This window comes from Gossypium raimondii, chromosome 1, assembly GCF_025698545.1.
Source record: "Gossypium raimondii isolate GPD5lz chromosome 1, ASM2569854v1, whole genome shotgun sequence".
NCBI classification, from domain to species: domain Eukaryota; kingdom Viridiplantae; phylum Streptophyta; class Magnoliopsida; order Malvales; family Malvaceae; genus Gossypium; species Gossypium raimondii.
In genome coordinates, this window is record NC_068565.1 from 4,847,508 (window position 1) to 4,875,401 (window position 27,894).

The following is a 27,894-nucleotide window of genomic DNA, read 5'->3' on the forward strand; positions in this document are numbered from 1 at the left end:
AAATTACAATTTACAATTATATACTAGTAAAATTAATTAATACAAATATTGAATTAAATAATTAATTAATAAATTAACTTAAATAACACATAATTTACTCAGGATTGGTTAACAAAATCCCAAAGTTAAAGATGTGCAATTTTATAGTAAAATTCTTAAATTTAATTTGTTAAGACCATAGAACTGAGATTTAATCTGACTGTATACCCTAATTTTATATTACAAATCACATATAGTTAAAAGGAAAATACTTCTAAAATAATTTTCCTCTTTTAAGAAAAAAATTTTAGGTTTTTATTTTAAAGAAAATATACAATTGAAAAAAAACTTGTTAATATTCAAATCAATTACAATCATCATCATCCTCACCAAAGTAGCATGTGTAATAATTATAGATATCTTAATAAAGTCTAAGAAAAATCAGAGATCTTCAAGTCATTTGAGTCAATTTCTATGAAATAAGGGATTTGATTTGCATGATCTAGATCGACCCAATCTTTAATGATTTGTTTCTCCATAAGTCCGATCTTCATAGATGAGCCAGCACACACATCCACAACATCAACAAAGTCATGATCCAATTGTTTTAGTTCAAAAGATTGTCAACTCCAATGAATGTAAGTTATGAATCCTAAGCAGCTGCAGCTGCAGGTGCAATCGTAATTGTTATTGTAACTTCTCTCATAACATCTCCAACATATTCCAAATCTCTATCCTTAATGACTTTCCAAATCATATACGACATGAACCACCATCATAAATTACCTTTGATTGAAATAACAAACTTCCAAATAATTTCTCAACACAAACTTTGACATATTTGTCCTGAAATTTATAAGCTACGAATCCATTAATTAACAATGTCAAAGTTGAAACAAGAATTAACAACACAACTTTTCAAGTAAAACGATGCATTTAATTTAAGATTTAGTAGCAAAAATTAATTAAAATAATTATTTGATAAATTGACGATGAAAATTTTAATTGCACAAAAAAATTGTCATGAATTCTTAATTTGTATTTAAAATAATAAATAAATAAAATACATAATTGTTTCTTAATCCCAATTCCTAATTGTCAAATATTGTATTAAATTATACTTAAAAATTCAATGCATTGGGAGATAAGTCAGACAAACTTATGGTGCTAGATAAGAAAAGATTAATTATAAAATTCAATGAAGCTGAAAAATCTTTTGCTAATGTCTTTGATATACGCACATTACCAATCAAAGAGGTTGATTCTTTTATCAAATTAATATTATATTTTTATCAATTTTATTATAGGTTCGATCATATCTTTTTTTAATACAATGTCTAAAACTACTTATAGCCCTCCCAAACCCATAAATAGGAGCTAATAATCAAAAGACACAAAAAAAATAAAATAAACAATTTTTGTTAAAATTTATTCAATATTATAAAATAAAAGACAGAGAATAAAGAACAAAGAGAATGTGATAGCAAAGAGAGAACGTATTTTATTGATTAATCGGGATATATACAAAGTTTCTCTAAAATTTTTATTTATAGGTATAAGAAGTATAAATAAAGTATAAATCTACTAGCGACTATTAGAATTTAAAATATATCAAAACTCATACTATGTATTCAATATGATTATGATTATTGAAAGTTATTGTAACAAATCCATGTTCATGTTTTTATATTGCATTCATGTTAGATTTCCTAACATGTTTATATTAAGGTTATTAAACGCATGTCCTGTTTATGTTATTTTTGTGTCATATTATGTTTTACGTAAGTTATTATAGCGACTTAATTTAGAGGATAATTTATGCATTTGTGTTATGTTATGTCTAAAATAGTTTCATATTTCACATAATTTTTAACAACGATACAATTTAAGGAAAATTTATATATTCATATTGTGTGTTTATATTTTTCCATATATTCTTATAATTTTAATAAAATTTTACATCTTAATAAATCATTATATAATTTTACACATTTATGTATTTATATAGTTTTCATGTCGTGTTTTAAATATTCCATGTCTGAGTTTATTTCATATTTTCATAATTTATCACATTCATTTTATTTTAACTTCAAATTCATTTTTAAATATATATATATATCCTCAAACTATAAAAATAAGCCTTTAATTATTCTAGTTTAATTATTTATAATTTTATTTTTGATTTTATCATATCTTAGAGACATAATTTCGACCCTACGTTGGATTTATACCCAAAAAATTCATAGTGATGAAAGTATACCGAAGACCATCATTGCCTTCCAAATATGAAGGAGGATGACTATAATTTTCATTAATTCCTAATTATTATTTTTGGTAAAACGTTAAAAAACATTATGGGTTACTTATTGACTTTATTATATATACTCACAAATAGAATATATATCAAAATATATATAAGATATTTTCAATAATTTTGGATAATTAAATAATTAGAATAGTAGGTTAGCTAGTCACACTATTTTAATTTATTATTAAATTTATGGATTAGCATTTTTTCAGTTTTTAATATTTATAATTATTATTTGTATTTTATTCTTTTTAATAGAAATAATTAAGAGAATAAAATTTCAACTGTGGATACTAATAGGATGTAACCATTTGATCGCAAGTAAGTAAAGATATATAAATGATTAAGATTTTGAATATGTCTCAAAGATTAATTCAGATTTTCTTTTGATCTATATAAGATCTTATATAACCACCGGTTGTTCCTTAAAATAGAAAATTTCTCATTTAGATTCTTTATAACTTATAAAATTTTAAATTAGTAATGGTAAAATTATACTTTGACCCCTTAAAAATAATAAAAAATTGATTTAATCTTTTAAAAATTATAAAGATATAAACTATTATTTTTAAAAAATTATAATAAAAAAAACATAACAAGGAAGGGCTAAACCTAATCTAATACCCCACTAGTGTCAGGGTTGCGCAGTGGGTTGTTCAAACAATTTAATATTATTTTTATTGTTACAAGTCGTTTTCGTTAGATTGTCTGTAACTTTATTTTCTTCTCTCAAGATTTGTTGTATTTGCCATTGATGTGCCTTTGTCAATAGTTGGTGAATTCGTCTGATCAGAGCAAATTTTGAGTCTCTTGAGTATTTACCTTGAATAGCCTAAACTGCCTCCATACTGTCTGTATTAATCAATATTCTGTCGCGACCCCGTTCTAAGATAAGGGTCAATCCATCGAAGATGGCCTATAACTTAGCTTCCAAGACTAAACATGTCCCAAGATACCAATTAAAAAGCCTAAAGTCTGCTTCCCATTCTGATCTCGCATAACTCCTCCTGCATATGTGAAGCCTGAATCTGCTTTGATGGCTCCATCCATGTATATCTGGATCCAATTACCTGTCAATACTAAAGAAGAGAATGTTATATACCTTTTGTCAAATTTGGATTTCCAAGCAGAGGTGAACTATTTGGCCCAACAAAAGGAGCCTTTGATCACTTCATCAGCGCTCCAAGGGACGCCTTGAAACACATGAAGATTGCGGTTTTTCTAAATGTGCCAAGCGACTAAGCCAAAAAAACATAACCGGTTCACCTCACCCATCGAGACCTTCAGATAATTATGCAAATTCGCCACGAACCACTCCTTCAAGTCTCCGAAAAAGAATTGTCTTTACTGGAACTACTAGAGTCCAGATTACTTTAGCCGTGTAACAATCTCCGATAACGTGTAGAGCATCTTCAATGTTATGACCACAAATCCCACATGCGCTGTTATCTCCTAGACCTCTTTTCATGCGTTCTACATTGGTGAGTAGTCGATCTTTAAGAGTCATCCAAATAAAGAATCCCACTCTTTGTGGTCCTTGAAACTTCCAAGGAATTTGCCATACCCCATCCATTGAATTCCATGTCGTCTCATAAAGCTTCCAGTAGGTACTTTTGAGAGTGAAAGATCCTGTGGAAAAATTGGCCCATACGACTTTATCAACCCTTGCTACTGGATTTGGAGGAGGGATCCCCACGATCCTGATCTTAACAATGTCATTAGGTAACCAAAGCTGAAATAAGTCTAGATTCCAAGTACCATATTCTGTAACTGTATCTCTAACAAATACATATAAAATATAAAATTTGATACATACAACTTAATCTACACATTACAAACGATAAAAAAAACTAATATATATATGAGAAGAGATCCATTTACACCATTCTATAATTTTTTATATGATTAATATTTTAATAATCAAACCCATATATTTCATGCTTTATTAATGTAGATCATGCATATCAAGTTTGACATAAATTAAAATTTATAACTATTCGTTTTACGTAGAAAACTTTCAACTGCTAAATATATATTAATATATAATATTTTAGATCATTGATATTATAAAGATATCAAATCAATTAAAAATTTACATGTCTGAACAGTACAGATATCTTGTTAAATTTAACGATTAGATTGTTAAAATATTAACCATATAAAAAATTATAGAAAAAGAGTAAAATCACTTAAATTTTACACTGATGTAAGTGATTACAGTTGTTGGATTCAAACTTCAATCCTTCTAAATACCGCCTTTTAAAGTTAATTACTCGAATGAATTAAGTAAGTAATCTTCAGACTTAAACAACAATTAGTTAAATTGCCTTCACATGAATCATACACTAAACACTAGCTTTTTCGTAATATCAAGGTTAGAGTGACAGTTATATATTGACTCTTAGGGCTTCTATGGATCCTCGTTTATCATCGGTGAAACGCGATTTTTGTTGTTTTTTTTTTTTTGCAATGATAGAAGAAACATTTAACCTATGGTAATTAATTTCATGGCTGTTTTTGTTTTCAATCTCATTGAAATTAATCTGAGAGCTTTAGTTTCATATTCAATTTGTCAGTACTTCAAATATACATTTGAAAATTGGTTTGGTTACCAAAGACATCAAAAATTTTCGTATAAAACAAGAAGCTGTCTTAAAGACAGACAGTGAGGTAAAACCGGTGGTGTTGATGTAATAATTGGAACTGTGTTGTTCAAATATACATTTGAAAATTGGTTTGGTTACTAAAGATTAAAAGATTTTCATATAAAACAAGAAGCTGTCTTATAGACAGACAGTGAGGTAAAGCTGGTGGTGTTGAAGTAATAATTGGAACTGTGTTGGTTTGTTTTATTGAAATTGAGTTACATGGTCTTAGAAGGCCTGCAAACAACTCTATTGGATTCATACTAAATTCCAACCTCTTCTTCTCTCTTTGATTCATCAACCTGAAAAGGACTATAATGTTGGATCAACAAATCCTCATGGTTTTCTTCGTTAATTTTGATTCGATCCATGTAGGGTCATATCTCATACTCTTCAGAAAAGAAATTAATAATCCGAGTAACATAACGAAAACAAATTCAATTAGATTTAGTTGTATCGGCTGAGCATCTTAAGTGTATGTGTGTATATAGTAACTTAAGTGTGTCTGCAGAATTATGCTGCAAAAGATCATCGTCTATGTCGATTCCCGACTATTAGCCCCGCTTAGTTCTATCAACATCGAGAAGAAACTGATTGAAACGCTGGCCAAATGTCGTCGTAGGACTGATTCATTGACATGCTGTCTAGCCTGTTCCCCCTTTCTCTTCGCCATCTCTGTGTCTTGAATGAGTTTAGCCATAGCCAAAGCAAAGTCCTTTGGAGTTGGATCACAAGTGCATCAAAGATGCAGCGAAGGTATGCACATACAGCATGAAGGCGATAGAAATTATGTCGTGGCTGGCTTTATGGCTGAAACCGGATGACCCATTTTGCACTGAAATGTTAAATGTGGCTATTGCTAACGAATGTCGACATGGCAATGATCCCAAAATTGATTTCCACTGAAAAAATGTTACAAAGTTTCATATAATTGTTTTTCCTGTAATATTGTTTGTATCGTTAAATGTAATATTTATACAACATTGATGCTATATCCATGCTGATAAAAGCATGTTTGTTATACAATGATAGTAAAAAGAACCCAACCCGGGTTGGATCCAGAATCTAACCTGGAAAACCGTCTTAAAATACAATTCCAAGACCTTCTTTAAAGGGGACTCCATTTTGAGGGGGGGGGGTAATTTTTGGCTTCTTCTTCTCTATTCCTTGACCAGGAGACGATACTCCTTTCTAATTAACCTCTGTTGATATCATGTATTAACAAAGTTAATTTTAGTTTTGTTTCTTGCTTGCATTTAAAACTATACAATAGTTTTTTTACTAAAATGAATACTTCGAATTCGTATAAAGTTATTTTTTTGCCATATATTATAAAGTTGTGTTAATTCTGTGTTTTTATGAATAATGATATTTTAGTCATACTACAAAATAAATAAATAAAAATAAAAGTTCTTAGCAATTTATTTGCTTTAATTGTAATAGAAAATATAGATGGGATGAAGGTTGGGGAGACATCCATAAAAGAAAAAATGGCCATTAGATGGAGCAAAAGTATATATTTAAGGGGTAGTAGGTACATTATATTCCAAAAGGAGATAATCACAAATTTTGAAGGATTATGTAAAAGATACAGATAAAAGAAAAGAAAATATAAATACAATAAAAACAAGATTTAAGGTACTGAAATGGAAATAGAGATAGATAAATTAAGAAGGGGAATGGAAAGGGCAGGCAGAAGCATCCTGAGTTGGTGAAGAAGAAATGGAGATGGGGGCACCTTTCAATAGGCCACCAAATAGCTGAGCTGGGTCATAGTATACCTCCACTTCCTCTACCTTCAATCCTTCATCAACCTGTTCATTTTATACCTAAAATCATCACCACCACACCTTACCATAACATAATTTATCTTATATATATATAATACAATAAAAACCATGTTTTTATACCCATATTGATATATATATTTTGTGATAAGGAAAGCAACAAATTCTATAATCCTTCCAAGCTTGAATCTTTTCATATGTGACAACGGAACCCACTTATTTTAAATGATGACCTCTACAATTAATATTTAATGGGGCAATTTTTCAATTTATATGTATACAAAAAAAATGGGGCACTATATGTGTACCTCAATTCATGTGCTTTTTTCATCATACCTTGTTCACAATCCAATGCCTTCTAAAATTGGAAAAAAAAAAAAACTCTCTAATTTTCACCTCGCTTTTCCATTAATTTCCATTTAAAAATAAGTTTAAAAAACTATCATATTTATTCTAAAGAATCAAACTTCGCCATTGATGTTCATTTCAAATTAACACCAAATATCTTTGAAAATGTTCAGTTATGAACCAATTTTTTTTTTGGACCTACTCAAATAAAGACTTGAAACATACCTTAACAGTTGCTATCCCATAAAATTCAACCTTTTCACCAGTAGGGGCATGTCCTTTAAACGGACCCTCAAAAATACCCCAATGCCTGAACTTGAAAGCAATCAAAGGAGGTCCAGAATAAACATGGATGACTTCCCATGCAAATCCACGTGGAAAAGCTGAACGAAATGCTTCATGTGACGATTCAAAGCTCTCTTCATCTGCTTTGTAATATTGAAACTCTTTTGGAAGTGAATTCTTCAATAATGCATTTTAACTCCCCATCTTTAGTGCTTCTTCTCCTTTTAATCCTTCTCTCCTTCAATCACCAATGATTCCCAAGCTTTAGTTCACTTTCACTATCACTAATCATATCAGTAATTATCAAAGATATTATGCAGTGTGTATGTATGTTAGATACAATTAACGATAACGTTGAATTTTTCATGGTTGATGGACTTGAAGTCTTGCAATCGAACCTTGTGGGAGAGTTCCATCTCCCATGTCTTTATAACATTTTGCACTGTTTCTTCAAGTGATCCTTCTTCCCATTCCTGCAAAGTTTTTCTTTTAATTATCATACGAACATTTGATTCAATGATTGATGCGTATTTTCTTTCTCGGATTCTTGAACATTTTTTCAAGCATCAAGAAATAGAAATCGAAGTATGTAAGAGATGAAAATAATAAAACCTTGGTACGGCCTTGTTCGAAGAGCTGATTGACCACATCGTATGTCGGAGGGCCACCGTGTCGCCATTGAACACTATCTGCTTCATCATCTAGGAATGACCTGTACTTATCTCTTCCTGCTGGAACTGTGGCCATTTTCTACACTTCTTTCAGAGCTTTACAAGTTTCGATAAGTTGCATTTTCTCCACTTCCAAATAAAGGCGAGATACATGTGCGTCTTATAAATTATTTGAGTCACTTAGTTCAAACGGCTAGCTATATTTTTTTATTTTAATATTTTTTATATTATAAAATTATAATTATAAAAAGAGTTTAAGTACATAAACGAATAAGTTTAATTGAGCTCGCGTAACTTGATTATGAGCTGAATTTAAGCTTAAAATTTTATATTTGATTGGGTTCAAGTCAAATACTGATCGAGCTCAAACTTACTACTAATTAGATTCAACTCAACTCAATTACATTCTTACTCTCAAAACCAAACCTTAAAAATTATTTTAAAATATCAAAGAAAATATATAATTAGAGAAACTATATTTATAAGTATAATTCATTATCTATTTAAGTGGATATACTAAAATTTGTAATATTTAGAAATTACAATAATCCAAAGGGATAAACAAGTAATTAATAAGAGTTAGGCGGTGGAATTCATTGTAAGCCATACCAGTTGGTCGTTTGCATTAATATCATTTATGATTTTCTTGCGTACCTATGACATACATCACTGCTCATCCATGCAGAAAAACCCTATAGCCGTTTGCATATATATATATATAAATTAATTAATTAATCAAATTAAATAATAAAGATTCCACCATAAATGAAATTATACAAATTTAAAATTTAGGGCGTATATTCTGTTTTATATCATATTAGCCGCCAGAGATATTCCAAAAGAAAAAATGAAAAAGAATTAAATAATAAATAGGCCTTAGATTATAATGCAGCCACGTAACATATTCTAGGACGGATGTGTACAAATGTTTAAGGTTACAGCGCATAATACGGTTGGCTGTAGTAGGAAACAATAAAAAATAATAACTTTCTTTTGTATAATAACAGGATAAAGTTCGAACAATTAATGCGATTAGTACGATTCGAACTTAGACTACATCTGAATTTTTTGTTCTAAAAATAAGTTATAGAATAATTAATTCATTTGAGTTTCTCATTTTAATTAACTCATTCGCCTCATGAAAATTATTTTAATTTTGATTAAAAGCTTGTACATCAATTATTTGGAGTATTGGACCCACTCTTTAATACTATTCAAACCCTTTTTCAAGACAAACTTTGAAAATTTTGGCTTCAAATGGAATTCATTTATTAACAATGTCAAATTAACTTTAAATATTGTTATTTACGTGTTGGAATACTATTGGGTTCTATATATACAGAAATTATCAATAAAAATAAGTTTAATGACAAATTTAATTATTAACGTTTACATATATTATCAAAATGGCATTTATTGTATTTTTGAGCTTTTTTTTACCATCAACCTTTATTTTTTCAAATTATTTTTTAATGATTTGATGAAAGTATTGTTAAAAAAGTTAACAGGATGATGTGAAATTTCATATGTGGAATATTTTAATGAGATGTAATTTATTATTTAGATAATCTAATAAAATAATTACACGTGGAAAATAATAAAATAAATAAATAATTCATGAAGTTAAAAAAGAAATGTAATTATCTAATTTAAGGTTTCAAAGTGAATGCACTGCTCGCTTTTTTGGTTTGATTTATTAATTATCTTTTCAAACTCACAAGAAACAAATGTATGCATTCATTTTGAAACCTCTTTAGATAGTTACGTTTATTTTCTTTAATTAAGAGTTTTTTAAAAAATTTATGTATGATTTTTTTAATTTATTATTTTCCACCGTTGATTTTTTTAACAATATTTTCATCAAATCATTAAAAATAGTTTGTAAAAAAACTCAAGGCTGGTGGTAAAAAGACTAAAAAATACAATTAGGGCCATTTTGACAAAACTTGTAAACATTAGTGGCTAAATTCATCATTAAGCCATAAAAATAATACTATATCTTTTAAGCGGAAAAAGTTAATTAAAAAAATTAACTTAGCTAATAACTCCTTGGTTCAATTGATAAAGACAAATGTTTTGGATTCTGTGTATCCAAGTTCAAGACTTATCATGTGTAATTATATACGTAGGTTTCAGAGTCTCATCATGTATGGGTGTTTTAATTCAGTTAGTCACAGTTTGTTGACTTTAGTTTGGTTTACTTGGTGGTTACTCATACTTGTATTTATAATTGTACAAAACTTGAAAATTATTAATAAGAAGGCTTAATATATATATCATCTGGTACCTGAGTTTGATACTTTTTTTTAATGTGGTATTTGTGGTTTTTTTGGGGGGACCAATTTGGTACCTATATTTGACAAAAGTTATATATTTTGATGTTCAAAGATAACAATGTTAACTTTTTAGTGTTTAATTCAAGTTTTAAGGTTGATTTGATAAAAGTTATTTGCTAATATTATTAGGGTTGGATTTTTCGTAATTTTGTTAATAGAATAAATTTAGAGTTAATTATAATTTTTTAATGTTGCGTTTAATTTGCCAAATACAAGATTTAATTTTGGTCTTAGGGTTTATTTGATGAAAATTGATTGCTAAATTATTAGTTAATTTTGACATTGTATTTTAACTTTAGAAATTTAATTTCTTCACTTTTCAAATTTCAAAAACACGTCCAACTATTAACAATGCTAAAATTATTTTCTTAAATTTAGACTCATTACAACGTCATTTTTAAGTTATATTGCTACCAAGTGAGTATTCTTTTCATTTCATAATGTCATACTAAAAATTAAACAAAAAAATTAATAATGTTAACAACTAGATCTGATTTTTGAAAATTGAAAAGTAAATGGATTAAATTTTGAAAAATAAAAATATATGGACTAAATACTAAAATTATGAAGAGTAAAGGGACCTATGATAGATTTTAACCTTTTTACAAGGAGATTTAAGACTACAATAATTGGGTTTTCATGGTTGGCAACAGAATCTTTTATTAGGGTAAACTTTTAAAATCCAGTTGAATATGAACTAACACATTGAATTAGGATGTTTATGCATATGATGTCTCTGCAAATTAAGTCAACTTCAAACCTGTTCCAAATTCTAAGACAGCTAAGGATTTTTAATCACATTATCAAAACCTAAGATCCAATTTTCAAGGGGAAAATAAGTCGTTGAATGTATATGACTTGTAGTTGTAATGAAAGAATTTGTGTAAGTGATACGGTAGACTGAAATTAAATGGTAAGTTTTATGATAGTAAAAATATAATTTTATCATTTGAATAATTTATATTTTTATAATTTTTTAAAAAGTAAATTAAAATTTTATCATTTTTATGGGGGTTAAGTGTAATTTTACCTTTATTAATTTAAAACTTTAAAATTTTTAAAGGGATTAAATGGTTTCCATTTTAAGGGGGCCGAGGCCTTGCTAGTCCCCTAGCTACACCCCTGTTTGAGAGATAAGGTTGGAGATATTAATTAAAGGACATTAAAGCGGTAAAAATATCATGGAGACATTGAGATAAGATTGTATTTTGCTTCCTTTATTTAAAAAAAAAATGTAAATTAGTCTTTTTTATATTAAATCAAATAGTAAACTCCTTATTTTTATTAAAAATTTCATCATTGTTACTGTTAAAAAACTGGCATTGCTAACTGAATAACTAAATAGTTATACATGACGTCCATGTTTGCCTCATTCTGACTTTTATGGACCAAATTTTAATAGTAAAATAGATAAAATTTTTAATAAGGAGACCAATTCATTCTTTGATTTAATATACAAGAATTAATTTTCCCAATATTTAAGTAGAAAGAGTAAAATGCAATCAGACTCATAATATAAAAGCTTATATATATATATGTATATATTCTAAATCCCAAGTTTTATTTACATTTGAAAATTGGTTTGGTTAGAAAAAATGTGAAAATTTTAGTACAAAACAGAAGCTGTTTTATAGACATTGAGGTAAAGCTAGTGGTGTTGATGTAATAAACAGAAGCTGTTACATGGTCTCAGAAGGCCTCCAAAACAACTCTATTGGATCATAGTATATTCCAACCAGAAAAGGACTATAAAGTTAGATCAACAAATCCTCATAGTTTTTTTCATTAATTTTGATTCAATTCGTGATACTCTTCGGAAAAAAATAAATAATCCGAGTAACATAACGAGCATCTTAAGTGTGTCTGTATATAGTATCTTAAGTGTGTCTGCATAAGTATGCTGCAAAAGATCATTGTCAATGTCGATTCCCGACTTCTAGTCCCACTTAGTTCTAGCAACATCGAGAAGAAACTGATTCAAACGCTGGCCGAATGTCGTTGTTGAGAATGATTCGTTCACATGCTGCCTAGCCTGTTCTCCCATTCTCTTTGCCATCTCTGGGTCTTGAATGAATTTAGCCATAGCCAAAGCAAAGTCCTTCGGAGATGGATCACAAAGAAATCCGGTTTCCCCATTCTTAATTGTTTCCACTGGACCACCGCTGTTGCACGCTATGACAGGTTTGTGCGCTGCCATCGCCTCTAACGGAACGATGCCGAAGTGTTCATCCTGCATCGAATTGAAAATCTTCGTAAATTATTCTTTAATCGATGTTAACGATTCTTGAAAATGGTAGAAGGCAACATACTGTTGGCGTATAAAGGACACATAGGCATTCAGAGAGCAGAGAATTCCTTTCAGCTGTTGAGCACGATGTAACAAAATTAACCTGACCCGCCACTCCATTCCTCTCCGCTAAGCTTTTGAGCTCATCCAAGTACTCAACATTTTCCCGTAGACGTTTATCAAATCCACCTAAAAGAATAACGCGATGAAGAAATTCCATCCTCATAAAAAATCTTATCAGTGTCAGCATAAAATAATGGTAATACTTGTGTTAAAACGGGAAGGAACTTGCCGGCAATTGTCAAGTCTGCATCAGCAAAGTTCGAACCTCGATCAACATTTCCATCAAGGGTGCGAAGCATTGCAAAAGCAGAAACCGCTAATTCTATGTTCTTTTTCCTTTCAAACCGATTGATGGAGAGAAAATTCAACCTAATCAAAGGAACAAAAATATATCGTTCAGAAACGCACTTATGGCAGGAAGCTTCAGCTAATCAAAGAAACGTTAGATAACGGTTTAAACAATTTCCCGGGACCAAAAAAAAGGAGACGAATGGGTGTACAAGCATGTTGGTTACTTAAAAGAACAGGGCTTGTCGAACTGGTTCACATTAACTGCAGGGTGAAGAACGGCTGGCCTAATTCCTCGTGCATGGAGATGCTTAAATGTTTTTGCAAAGGTAGATGCAGTAAATCGGCTATTAACAAGTATCATATCTGCCATTCCTGAATTCCAATTTCCAAAACATAGCAGAAAAACCAAATCACGATGAACATTATATTCCATATCCTTATCCGTACAAAGAAACAACCAGTATACAGAACCAACCTGTTGTCAGTTCTTCTATAATATCGATAGGTTTTCGATATATCCTCCGCAACAAAGTTGTATGTTGAGCAAGTAAAAGATCCGGAAAATGACAATAGAATACAACCTGAAAAGAAAACAAGTACCGTGTGAGAGAGAACACGACAGATATTCTAGAAAACAATCGACTAAAGTTGATTTTATATACCTTGGTTGATCGTTTAAGCTTCAACAATGGGACGACAACAGAGACCTGGTCTGCTAGTATGACGTCGAACGAAGGCCACATGAACAGCACACAAAGTGCAACAAAAATGCAGCGAAGATATGCACATACAGCATGAAGGCGATAGAAAATATGTCGAGGCAGGAAGTCTCCGTACACAGTAACCGGAAAGATACCTGGATTTCCGAGACACGGTATAAATTGATTTCAGTTAGATCAATGAATTACTAAGAACAAACAAATTTCAAACATTTTCCCAATTTGCAGCATATCATCACATGAGACAAAAACCGAGTAGAATTCAACATTCCGGCTCTGCTATAATCGAGCAGTATACTCACTTTCATTAGTTTTACTAAGCTATATGCACCAAAATTTCCACATTAACTTCAAAAAGTCCTTTTTGTCCTTTTTCTATCTGATTATTCTTAAATTCACCAAATAAGTAGCTAAAATTAATGAAAATAACATATGGAAAATGAAATTTACCGGCACGGGTTTCCTCAAAGCATCGATTTTTATCATGATGAGCTGTGAAAATATGAACATTGTGCCCATGGGATGCCAATTCAACAGCCGCATCAACAATCAATCTCTCAGCTCCACCTTTTAGGTAATAACAGATAAACAGCAAAAAAAACAATCCATTTTTTAATTTGTAAATAAATAAATAGATAGAACTTGCTATGTAACCTAATAATCTCAATCCACAAATTCAAATAACAAAGATCAAGCCTTTTTCCAGTCAAAAATTAGTACTTGAAAACCTAATCATCCTCCAAAACAAAACTAAAAAATTATATTTTCTTTTGATATCTAGATTCAAAGATTTTTTTTAATAAACACGAAAATCAATAAATAAACTAAAACAAACAACCGAAAATTAAAAAAGAAATAGTAATAGAAAAAGGGATTACCTATGCCAAGATCTGGGTGTATGATGGCTATGTTCAACTTAGAGTTGGAGTTGGAATCGGTGGGTTTCTTCCTCTCCATTTCAATTTGCTTTACCCTTCCTTCAATTACTTAAGAAATACCGTTTTAATAAAAAAATTAAAAATAGAAAAAGGGGCTGAGAGAGGGGGGTTCATACCTCAAGGGTCAATTTGTATATAACGCCTTCAAACTGTTTTTTTAGCAAAGGCTTAACTACAAATTGGCCCCAAACTATGTCCTTTTTTTCATTTAAGTACCTAAATGTTTTTTTTGTCAAAAGTATTTACACTATCAATTTTGTCTCATTGTACCAAAAAAGTGTATGATGTCCTATAAGAACATACCATGTGTCATGTTCTTATTGATTGATATAAATTTAGGGTAAAATAAGATCAAATTAATAGTTTAAGTAATACTGTTGACAAAAAAACTAAGTAGCTAAGTGAGAAAAATACCAGTTTAAAATAATGCATGAAATCAAATTATTTGACAAAATTAATAAAAAATTATTTCAAAAAGTTTAGGAATGATAAATTTAAAGTAGAAGGATTAAATCTGTTAAAGACGTATAGTACAAGGGCTTTCTATAGAATTTGACCAATCGCAACGATTATATGTAATTCCCGCTATGCCCTTGCCTCTCTTCACTATTTGCTCATAAACCCATCAATTTTTTCTCTCAATCAGATATCGAAGTTCTCCGCTAAGCTGACCAGTGACCACTGAATCAGTTACCAAAGCAGCTGAAATCTCAGCGCCTCGGCAAAGGAAAGAGAGTGAAATGACGGGAGAAGAAGCGGCGGGTCCGCCCGGACCTAAGGTCCTGCGCCTCCTCATTTTCGTCGGCGCCGGATGTAAATAACTTCATTGAATCTCTTTTTTAAATTTTTACCTAAATTTACTATTTAATTTATTTGCTTTTGCAACAGTTCTTTTTACCATTGGAATTAACAAATGGCGAGAGATAGAGCAAAAACAGGCTCAACAACAACAACGAATTCATCAGCAACCGAAAATTTTAAGCTCCGCCGATGCTGCTACTAAACCCATCGAATAATCTCAGGTTTTTTTATTTTGATATAAAAAAAAGTAAATTCTGTAGCAAATGGTGATGATAATGTTATCCATTTCATTACATTAATACTGGAACTTTTCCCCTTATTCTAATTATAATATGGAGAAATAAGGGGCAAATTTTGTACTCATGATAATAGGTGCTTTTGGGTAATAAGAATTTTTGGTTTAGCATATGCTAAGGATAATTTGACTATGGTTTGCCCTAAATATTTGTATTTTTTAAAAATTAAACTGTATATACTTGCAATATTCGATCCCTTATGCATAGGAATAGTGTTTAGAGCCAAAAATTGGTGAGATTTTGAGTCTTGGAATGGATTTGTAACCAAAATTAAGGGAATTTTCTCTTGTAATTTGTAAATATCCATAGAGCCGATCCGCAACAGAAATGCTAATTGAAGTTATATTAAGGGATGAGGAATGTGCATAGAGGATGTTGGTACCTGTTGATTGTGGATGTCGATGAAGACAACGAACCATTTTGGGTGAGAACCAGGAGATTTAGTGACTTATACTACTATATATGGAGCCTAGCAAAGAGATGAAATGGCAGATATCTTTAGGAAGTATAATTTGTAGATCCATTTTTGGATACTAATTCTCTATTTTCATCTGTCTCAGTTCCATACATTATTGTGACATAGATTGTTAACTGAATCTAACGACTCTGATTGGATGGCAACCTTTGTTGAAACTTGAAATAGATTAGACTTTGAACAAGCTGCATAGAAGTAAATAAAAGAACAACAAAAAAATATCCAGTACCATTACTTTCTCTGATATCTGGCCTCTTTTAAACACTAAATTTACAATTACTAGTGACATATGTCATTAATGTTTTTTCTAATACTGCACCTTAGAGGTAGATGCATGGCTATTTCTCTTTCATGGCTCCTCTCCAAGTGAACATATCCTTGTTTGCACCATTTCCCTACCCTTTGCAATGGCTGGCTTTTGAGATTCATTATAGACACTTTTATTGTTTTCTCTAATCTGTTGGCTTCTCTGGAAGTCCCTCTTAATTTTTCCCTTTCTCCAATTTTTCATGTAGAAGGTTCATGTTCAGCCTAATATGATTGCAGTTATCTCCAGTCTCCCTTCTAGCTTTTGGCTCATTCTTTTATCTGTTGCAAACCTGCCTTTGTCTTAGGTTCATTCTTTGTCTACTTACTATTTTCTTAGGCTCCAATAACCTCCAGAGATGCATGCCAGGAAACTTTTACGGTTTAACGACTATTTTGCTTAGTTCAATTGGAAATTGCACTAATATTAGGTGATCACTGATCAAAACAGGTTCTTTCAAATGTCTACATCTGAAAGCAACGCATGAAAAATGGTATAGACTTTAGATAGCTTGCATTTTGTGGAAACTGTGAATCAGCAGCAGCAAGTTTCAACTAGAGGTGATAATTATTCTGGTTTGGGTTCAAGTTGAATTTAGGCTGTTTCAGGGTTCTTTATTTTTCTGGATTTGATTTATTTTGTATTCAGGTTCTTTCGGGCCGGATCCTTTCGGGTTCTGTTTCCGAGTGGCAAGTTCTAAGCATCAGTAATTAACTAATTACTACATTTGTTGTAGATAGTCAATTCTTTGGATTTGGTTGCAAACTGCCATTGAGATAATGAGCAGATGTCTATCAAATAACGGGGCCTGTTCGGTGAGATATTGGGTTTGGGTTAGACCTATAACTGGACCAAGTAGCCTCCCTAGTCACCAAACCTGGATCATTTCAAACTAGGCTTTGTCAATGATTTCCAAGTCTTACCTGACCCAAAAATATATTTTAATTATTTCAATTTATTTGTGTCAAATTTTGCTATTAGTCCTTGTACGATACGTGAAAATAGATTTAGTTTTTGTCCTTTATGAATTTTGGAATTTTAGTCTTTATCAAGTGGTAATCTTTAAATTCCTTGACTTAAATTTTGCTATTTCTAGAATTTCATTTGATAAACATATTATTGCACGTGCAATGTTATGTCAACTTATTATTTCACAAAATACACATAAAAGAATGCCAATTTAGTTAATGGATTTAATGGCTATCATTTTATCTATGATTGGAGTCTTAAATTTTGAAAAATATAGGGAGTAAACAATGATTAAATTGGAACATATAGAAAATTTTGATTTAATGAAATTAACTATTACAGATTAGATCAGAGTAAAAAAATAAAATTGATTAAATTAAAGTACGAGGATTAAATCAATAATTTATAAATAGTAAAATTTGATCATATAAATATTATAATTTATTAAATTATATATATATGAACTTTTGGGTATTTATCGTCTAAATTCATTTTAGATAGTAAATCCGTTACACAAATTCGAATACTTTAATAAATTGAGATATTTAATAGATATAGATATTGGTCTTTGAATGAAATTCGGTATAATATTCACTTGTTTGGATAACAAGTGAAAAATAAACTAAAGTTAAACTCAAATATTTAAAAAAAATTGTCTGTTTTTCAGTCTATATTCAAGTTAGTCATTATTTTCTTAATAATGTTGTTTTTAATGTTTGAAATTTGGTTCTCTCCTTAAGAATGCAACATATATTATCATTACATTTAATATTTATTGATAAAAATCTCTATCATTTTATTCGTAATTATCTCTAACTTAATTAAAATCCAAACAAATTACAAATATTATTACTAACTCTAATATTTTCTTTTTAGAAAAGTAATACAACGTTAAAAAGAATAATATATTAATGCTAATATTTTTAAAAAAGTGTAAATAAAATTTTCATTAATAAATTAATATCATTTTAATCATGAGTATAAATTTAGATATGAAGTGTCCTTTTCGCTTATGTTTCACGTAAATCTCTTTGACAACGTATATAAAACATTTCTTCTCATATATAAAGCAAGCAATGTTGTACGCTTTAATTCAATTGATTGAATGTATTCAATCATTACAAAAATAAATAAAAAATATATTAATAAATAACAATAAATAACAATATAAAAATAAACCTTCATTTTATAAATTATAACAACAAAATTAAATTGGATTCAAATAATATTTTATCCAATTCAATTAAAATTTTAAATTTTAGTTCGATTCAATCCTCTTTTAAGTTTCATGGTACCGATTGAACTATCAACCCGAAAGTGAATTAAGCAAGTAATTAAAGCAGGGTGAAATTGGGTTAATAATTGACCATCAATAATTGAAGCTGAAAATTACATGTAAAAGGAAGAGGAGTGGCACTCACCATTTATAGCGACAAAAGTGAATGTCGTTTTATGACAATTGAGTGTGTCTGTTAGACTTTAGTGAAACATTGCCTCAATCATTGTCATATCCTTTAATGATCTTAACTATCTCCATCTCTATGCTCTTTTCCATTACCTCCCTACTGGGTTTCTCCATTTAGTTTTCCCACTTACAGATTTATAATCTTTTCAAACAAATTTATATTTGCATTCCCATTTTGTTTCCCCTTCCATGAATAGAATCATTTTTATGGTTAGTGTCAACACTTATTGCACCGTTCTTTGTTACAACAATACTAACAACTAACTGTCAACTTGTAGAGTTTGTTTTTTTACAGTTTCTGTAACTAGAAAAATATACGAGTACATTATAAAAAGTCGAAAGTATGATGAAGTGTTGATCAGAATAGATAGTCAGGAAACTCTTCAGGCTATTCAAGAATCCTTCTCCAAAACATCTTCTTCAGCATTTATCCGGCGCATTCAACAAAACTTGTTAGACATTGGTCAATGGAAGCTCGAGTATATTCCTCGTGAAATGAATTTTGGAATGAGGGTCTTCATTTAATTGAAGATATTCCTTTAGATTGGATTAGGAGTGTGTAATCATTTTCTTTATTTTTTCACCAATATATATATACAAGAGTCCAAGCTTTTTTTTTTCAATGTGCTATATGTATTTTTTTTTTGGTCCAATGTAGTTTATTTATTTGGTAAAAATTATACATTTTGATATTTACGAGTAAGAACATTAATTTTTAGTGTTTAATTTGGATTTTAAGTGAATTTGATGAAAGCTAATTACTAATTTAATACTTATGTTTGGCTTTAATGTTTAATTTGGTACTTGAGTTTGACTTCAATGTACACTTTGGTACCAAAAAAAAAAATTCAATTCGATATTTGATTTTTTTGTCTTAATTTGATACATGAGTTTTGTTTCAATGTTCAATTTTGTACTAAAGTTTTTCCTTTGTTCTAATTATGTACCTATATTTTTTTACTAGAGCATACATGTCAAACGTTTATCGAGCCACATGATGTTGTTTTGATCTGGATACCAAATTAAACATTAAAATCAAACTCAAATACCAAATTGAACTTTGAAAATAAACTCAATTACCAAACATTGCATTAACCTTAATTTTGTCTATGTTCTTATTCTAATAACATTTATAATAACCATGTAATGAAATGCACTTTCATTTATAAACAAATAAAAAAATATTTATTTGAACCTTGTGTGTTAGCCTGATGATCAAGATGTTCATCGCTCTAATTGTGACCTAAATTCGAATCGCGCTAGTCAAGTTACTATTAGGACTTTACCTTCCTCTTATAATTCATCAATATATATATATATATATATATATATATATATATATATATTCATCTTTGCTTTGGCCTTAATGAGAAAAGCTTTCTTGAGAGGAAATCAATCTTTACTTAAAAGGACAGTTCTTTTTTTATTTTGCTTCTCCCGAAATATCTTATCTTGATTAGAAGAGAAGACATTTAATTAAAAGAATATCGTGTTTTATCCTTTAATGAAAAAGATTTTCTTACAAAAGCTAATTTCAATGGGATAACGGAGCCCTCGACAAAACCTGACCAAACTCTTTTATAACTTTTAGCAATGACAGCCACTAGACCCTGTGCTTCTTTGGGGTTTTACTGCTGGATATTAGCTTCCATTCAAATACCAGAAATCTCCACTGTTCTATCACTATCATTACTCCCACATTTTGCTTTTTTTCGATTATCAATTATACCGTCAATCTTGTAATAATTTGTTTGCTATTTTTCTCCAGCTAACACTCATCTATTGTGGTTCATATTCACCTATCCAAAGTGTAATATTTCAATATTATAATAATTTGTTTGATTTTTGTCCAGAGTGTATCATTTGTTTATTTTTGCCTTCTGGCATTAAAATTACGTTTTTCATTTGTCAATTTTGTAAAATCATCATGGAGTTCCTATAGTAAGAGTTAGATTGCATATTTTGTCCTCTCTATTAAAAATAAATAAATTAGTTCATGTACGTTAAATCAAAGTGCAAATTGATCCTTTTTGCTGAAAATTTCTGTAATTTGTACTGTTAAAAATGGGCATGACTAACGGAATAACTAGAAAGTAACACATGATGGTTTTGTATAAAAAGACCTATTTGCTCTTTAATCTAACGTACAATGATTAATTTGTTCATTTTTTAGTAGATGGAACAAAATATAATCTAAATTTTAATACAGAGAGCCTCTATGATACTTTTACCCTACTTGACTCGAAAACAAAGCTAAAGCAACAATCAATCGGACAGAACAACAGAAACAATCAATCAGACCAAATCGATTCTCATTAAAAACTATGTTTTGATAACAACAATACAGAAAAAAGATAATAGAAACATAGGGATTGTCATAATAATGAGTGGTTAATTAGTTTCGAGTATGAAATTACTTCATCTTTTTGGCCAATAATAGTAATAAGAAAGCTCCCAATGAGAAACTTGGTCGTACATGTAACAGGTACAGAAACCAAACAAGATTTGCAATATCAAGTCAAACAAGAAGTACCCAAATATATTTATATATATTTTTATATATATGTATGCATGTATATGTATGTATGTAGGGATTCCATTGGTTTTTGTCTTGTTTTCTCAAAATTGAAGACAACAAATCGATGCATCAATGACATGATCAAATTATGAACCGTGAGGAAGAGAGATGGGAGTTACATAATTGTTGGAGGGGTGTATGAAACTTCACTTTTCATCGGTTTATCACTTAAGATCTTATGGTTTGTTGGTTAGGTATCCTTGGGGACCCTTAACCGAAGGAAAGCTATGGCTGTCTAAACTTATTAATTATGTATATTTAGGATATTAAATGTGACAAATTGGACTCAATTCGTTAGTATTGGAGTTTAAGTTCAACTCATATTTATATGGTGCAACACACTATTTTGAGGTTAGAATCCGGGTCGTGTTGGTGATTGAGTAAATACAAAGCCAAGTACAAATATTGTTTAGTATAGATTATTGTTAATTAAATGTGATACGGAACAAAAGTATTTAAATTGAATTTAAAGATCTATAAACAATTTATAAATTATTTTCTAAACTTTTTAAAAATTGTTTAGAAGTTCCTTTCTTAATTTAATTGTTGATGAGCAATGTTTGAGTTGCTCCGGTAATGTGTTGTGACATCCCGCACTCGGATCCAACGATGGTTAGGTGTGGGTTGTTACATTTAGTGGTATTATTTCTAGAGTTTAGTCGATTCTTGGACTAAACCAAACCTCGTATCGAGTTCAGAGGTACATGCCATAAAAGTGTCGAGTTTGAGTTAAGATTTGGATGCCGAGTCTGTTTGTAATTGTTCATATAGATTGAAATGCTAGGATAAAAATTACGATGATTGGTCCCTCGAGGACAATATATGATTGATGATAGGCTTTATGAATATCATTTCTTAGTGCTTTTCATAAAGATGATAATATAGATCCTTAAAGATAATGTAATCTCAGGAAGGGATGATGTTACCAAATTCTCAACTATATGGTGTCAAATTTTGCATGAATTGCCTTATGAGCAAAGGAAGTTATAAGAGTGTGTTTTGTGACGAACTAAACCTCTGAGAATGATTTTTGTCGTTACCACGTAGTTATGGAAATGGCAATGCGTGTACAAAAGAATGTTCCTTTTATCTAGGATGATCAGTGCCAGAGGAGTTTTGAGACATTGAAGCAGATGTTGACCGAGACACCTATTTTAACATTACCAAAGTCGGGGAAGGATTTTGTTGTGTACAGTGATGCTTCTCTGAATGGTTTGGGTTGTGTATTGATGCAAGATGGAAAAGTAATAGCTTATGCATCTCGACAGTTGAAGCCATATGAACGCAACTATCTGACACACGATTTGGAGTTAGTTGATGTAATCTTTGCATTAAAGATTTGGAGGCATTACTTGTATGGTGAGAAATGTTATATTTACATTGATAGTAAAAGTCTCAAATATCTTCTGTCACAAAAGGAGTTGAATCTGAGACAGAAACGATGGATAGAACTTCTGAAAGATTATGATTGGGTTATAGATTATCATCCAGGAAAGGCAAATGTGGTAACAGATGCATTGAGTAGAAAAGCAGCAGTTGAATTACGGGCAATGTTCACTCGGCTTAGTATTAATGATGATGAAAGTTTGTTAGCTGAGTTAAGAGTTAAGCCGATAATGTTTGATCAAATCAGAGCAGCACAGCTAGAAGATGAAAAGCAGATGAAGAAAAGAGAGATGGTAAGGAATGGTATGGTAGAAAATTTTAGTATTGATGAACATAATTGCTTGAGGTTCCAAAATTGGATTTGTATTCCAGTTGTTTCTAAACTTATAGAGTTGATTTTCCGAAAAGCACATGATAGTGCCTTTGCTTTGCATCCTGGTGGAATAAAGATGTATCATGATCTACGAGAGTTATATTGATGGCTAAGGATGAAGAAAGATATAGTTGAGTATGTTGGTAAATGTCTGACTTGTCAGCGGGTAAAAACAGAACATCAGGTACTAACAGGTTTGTTATAGCCTATTACTATTCCCGAGTGGAAATGGGATTGCATTACTATGGATTTTGTTACGGGATTGCCATTGTCAGTGAGTAAAAAGAAAGCCAACTGGGTAATTGTCGATCAACTCACAAAGTCAGCTCATTTTATAGCAGTTAGAACCGACTGGTCACTACGGAAGCTTGCCGAGGTTTATATATGGGAAATTGTTAGATTACATGGTATTCCGGTATCGATAATTTTAAATCGGGATCCTCAGTTTACATCGAGATTTTGGAAGCAGTTACATGAGTTGTTGGGTACGCAGCTTAATTTTATCACTGCATTTCATCCGCAAACCAACGGACAGTCTGAGCGGGTAATTCAGATATTAGAAGATATGCTTCGAGCTTGCATCATTGATTTTGAATCAGGTTGGGAACATTATTTACCATTTGCCGAGTTTGTTTATAATAATAGTTTCCAATCTAGTATTCAGATGGCTCCTTATGAAGCTTTATATGGTCGAAGGTGTCGATCGCCTGTATGTTGGGCAGAATTGAATGAAAGAAAAGTAATTGGGCCTGAAATAATTAAAGAAACAGATGAAACAATTAAGAAGATTAAAGACAGATTGAAGGCAGCCTTCGATAGACAGAAATCTTATGCGGATTTGAAACGACGAGATATAGAATATTCTGTTGGTGATAAAGTATTTCTGAAGGTGTCACCTTGGAAGAAAGTCCTAAGATTTGGCCGGAAAGGTAAATTGAGTCCTCGTTTTATTGGGTCATATGAAATAGTGGAAAGAATTGGACGGGTGGCTTATCGACTAGCTTTACCTCCAGAGTTACAGAAGATTCATGATGTTTTCTATGTTTCTATGCTTCGAAGATATAGGCCGGATCCTTCGCATATCATTCCCACTGAAGATATTGAAATTCGATTAGATTTATCTTATGAAGAAGAGTTGGTTCAGATATTAGCTCAAGAAGTGAAAGAGTTGAGAAACAAACGAGTTCCTCCAGTAAAAGTATTATGGAGAAATCATAATGTGGAAGAAGCAACTTGGGAACCGGAAGAAACTATAAGAGCGCAATATCCTCATCTTTTCTCAGGTAAATTTCGAAGACGAAATTTATTAAGAGGAGGAGAAATGTAATGACCTAAAATTCACGGGCATCGGAAAAGTGCAATATCGGGCCTCTGTCTTAATGAAATGAGTTCGTGAATAATTATTAGAAATATTTATGAGTCTAGTAGTGAGCTTAACTAGGTTTTAATTAAGTGGACTTAGCTTAATTAAGGGTAATTAGGAAAAAAGACTGAATTGAATAAAAGGAAAAAGTTGAATTAGAGATTAAAAGAAAATATAAAGGACCAAAATGGAAATTATGCCATTTGTCCTAATTGATATTATTGGCGGCAAATGAATTGAAAAATCTAAGATTTTCTTAGATTTCACACATTAATTAAGTTATTATTATTTAATTGATATTATATTATTATATTATGAAGTAAATTAAAACAAAGACAAATGTATGGTAATAAAAATATACATGTGTAATAATTATATTTGTACAATTGTAATATATTTATTTAATTACTTTTTATTTAAGTAAATAGATTTTATTATATTAAAATATTAAATTAATAAAACAAATAAAATAAGGACAATTGGATGTTGATGATAATAGACAAGTGTAAAATATATGTGTACAAATGTAATATAAATATTTGTAATTAAATAGATATTTATTATAAAAATTATTATTATTATAACTATCATTAAAATAATAAAGTAAATAAACATAAAAGAAATAAAGAAACTAAAAGAATAAAAGAAAGAAATGAAGGAGAAAAGAAACAGAGAAGCATTCGAATAGGGAAAGAAAAGAAAAATGGGGAAATTAAGGTTTTAAAGCTTGGAATTTAAATTGGTAAGTCAATTAAGTTCTTTTTACTTAATTTTGGTGTTTTAGGAGTTTGAGAATAAAGTTTTGTTGAAATTAAGTTGAGGTTTTGGAAGTTTTAGGTTTTTGAACATAGTTCATGTTGAACAAAATGATGAATTAGGGGTTTAATTGATAGAATTTATAGTTAAAATTTATTAAGGGATTAAATTGTAAAAGAAGCTATAAGTTTTGTGTTAGAGGATTAAATTGAAAGAAATTTAAAATTAGGGTTTTAATATGAACATTGAATAGTTAAGTTGAATATGACAAGATATTAAGTTAGAAAAGTAAATGAGTTAATTAGGATTAAATTGGAATTAGGGTATAAATTGAAAAGAAATTCAATTAATTATTGTAAATTAGTGTTATATTAATAATGAAAATTTATTATTATTATTTTCGTAGCTAACAAAGAACCCGAGGCATCGACATCGAAAGGAAAGGAGAAAGCTATCGAGGACTAAAACGAGAAATTCATGGTTTGTATTACTATAATTCAAACTACTATTTATTAAATGTTATATTTAAATTTATGTGTATGGTAAGTAAAATTTTAAGGTAGGTATCAATATTGAAATGAATGAAATTGAGATGAAGTATGATTATGTATGAATATTTGATAGTATATTGTTGGAAAGTGGAAAAGTGTATCGAATTGAATTGTACATTGAAAGTGAAATTGAAATTGAGAAAGTGATTTGAATACCCTATTAACTAATCGGGCGTAGTCGGATATAGTTGGCATGCCATAGGATTGGAAGAGTACGGGAATTTATCGGCTTTTCCGATCAGGCACTATATGTGTCGTATTAGACACCACGTGTGTCGTTTCAGGTACTTTATGTGTTGTACACTGCTTCTGATATGTTGATCATATACTGAGTACTGTTTTAGGCACAATGTGCCGTATTGGTGTGTTTCGTTGGAATCTGTGTATCTGCCAAGGTTTAGGTTTGTTAATAGGGTGAATAATCGAAATGTGAGAAAATAAATTTGATTGATCGTACGACTGAAAGTATAAGAAAGAAATTGTTAGTCGAATTGTGAGATTTGAAAGCATGAACCTAAGGTTCATGAATTGATCAAATTCAAGTTATTAATATATGACATTGTTGATGAATTATTATATGAAATATGAAACTGAATGTAAATTAGTTCTTATAAGTTATAAATTTTACATGTTTAATGTTATATGATTAATATTTATAATTCATTAAAGTTATGTAGTTTGAATTATGGTAATACCATTGAGTATGAAATACTCAGCGTACGGTTGTTTCTATGCGCAAGTCAATAGAAATCAAAGGTCCCGATTCAGTATCCAGATCAATCCCGACTTCAGAGACAATTTGGTGATGTAACCTTTCTTTGGGTAAAAGTGGCATGTACTTAGGTATTATATAAATTATGTACTTAAGTCTTGTAATTTTGGTTGTAAAATGATGTCTAATATAGATTATAAGTATGAAATGAAATAATATGGCATATTTGGTAAATGTGGCATGAAACTAAAATGGAAATAAATGAAATTATTAGTTCAATTAAAAATTATTTATGAATGATCAAGTAGATAAATTGTTAAATTAATGTTGTAGGCATAATTAGGCATATTTGATTGTGGAGATGTATAGGTTGTTATATTGGTTGCAAATTGCTTGTGGTTTGAAATTGTAGGGAAGGTTAGATAATTATAAAGGGGTTATATTGAGTCTCGGTCCACTTGTTAGCTACGGGTTCTTTGTTATATTGGTTGCAAATTGATTGTGGAGATCGTCGGGACAATGGTAAAAAAATGTGTAGGCGACCAAGTTAGTGATTGTGACAAATTTTGAGAACAGTTTCAATCCAAATAGGGAAAAAGGAAATACAGTTTAGAAATGGACAATTATTAAGAACCAAAGAATGTGAATAAGTTGTGGTAAGAACAAGTGATCTAATGATGGGAATTCTATAGATTCTATGTCGCACTTAATCTAATATATGGTATTATTCCCCATGACCTTGGAAAGGTGGTACATACATTTAAATTTGCATAAATGTGAGTCTGACTCAGATAATTAGGTTCAGACTATGAGATTTTGAAGAGTTTTAAAAAGTGAAAAGAACTGAAGATTGAGTTGATTATTTGCTAGAAGGAATATGATGCAGGGATACAAAGTAACTTCGAACGAGTACGAATGAACTTAGAAGAGAATTGAATGACCTTGATAAGTTGACCCACTAACTACAGAAGTGACGAGAACAAATCGATATGTGACTCAAATGGAAGTTTAGCAATTTATTAGTGGCATCGAATAGGTGGGAATTGTGTATTGATTTGAAAAGAAGGAAAAATGAGAACAAATTAATGAGAGAAATATTATTGGAAATGATCTCTTGAAAAATATATATATACAAAGGTTGAACCTGAAATTCATAATTGCTTTATGTTTAAAGTTTCAATGCTACAAGGATATCTTTTTGTTCC

The 27,894-nt window shown here is 30.2% G+C and overlaps 1 protein-coding gene, 1 long non-coding RNA gene and 1 pseudogene across 5 annotated transcripts; 1 reads left to right on the plus strand and 2 right to left on the minus strand.

The window, feature by feature from the left end:
• Positions 1-6,442: 6,442 nt before the first annotated feature.
• Positions 6,443-8,147, minus strand: LOC105777301 (pathogen-related protein-like; annotated as a pseudogene).
• A 3,966-nt stretch (positions 8,148-12,113) lies between these two features.
• Positions 12,114-14,772, minus strand: LOC105777281 (uncharacterized). The gene is made up of 8 exons (XM_012600452.2): positions 14,598-14,772; positions 14,170-14,286; positions 13,663-13,856; positions 13,476-13,581; positions 13,225-13,372; positions 12,939-13,078; positions 12,669-12,835; positions 12,114-12,589 (listed from the first exon to the last, which is right to left on the minus strand). Exons 1-8 carry the CDS (start codon positions 14,674-14,676, stop codon positions 12,296-12,298), a joined length of 1,245 nt encoding a protein of 414 aa, XP_012455906.1. The 5' UTR covers positions 14,677-14,772; the 3' UTR covers positions 12,114-12,295.
• A 491-nt stretch (positions 14,773-15,263) lies between these two features.
• LOC105777307 (uncharacterized) lies at positions 15,264-17,490 on the plus strand. Of its 4 annotated transcripts, none has more exons than XR_001128249.2 (4): positions 15,264-15,470; positions 15,546-15,679; positions 16,987-17,096; positions 17,185-17,490. It is a non-coding gene; the product is annotated as an uncharacterized LOC105777307 (long non-coding RNA). The 4 variants fall into 4 exon arrangements; XR_008195815.1 differs by having other exon boundaries at positions 17,273-17,490; XR_008195814.1 differs by having other exon boundaries at positions 15,267-15,470; positions 16,987-17,490.
• Positions 17,491-27,894: the final 10,404 nt, after the last annotated feature.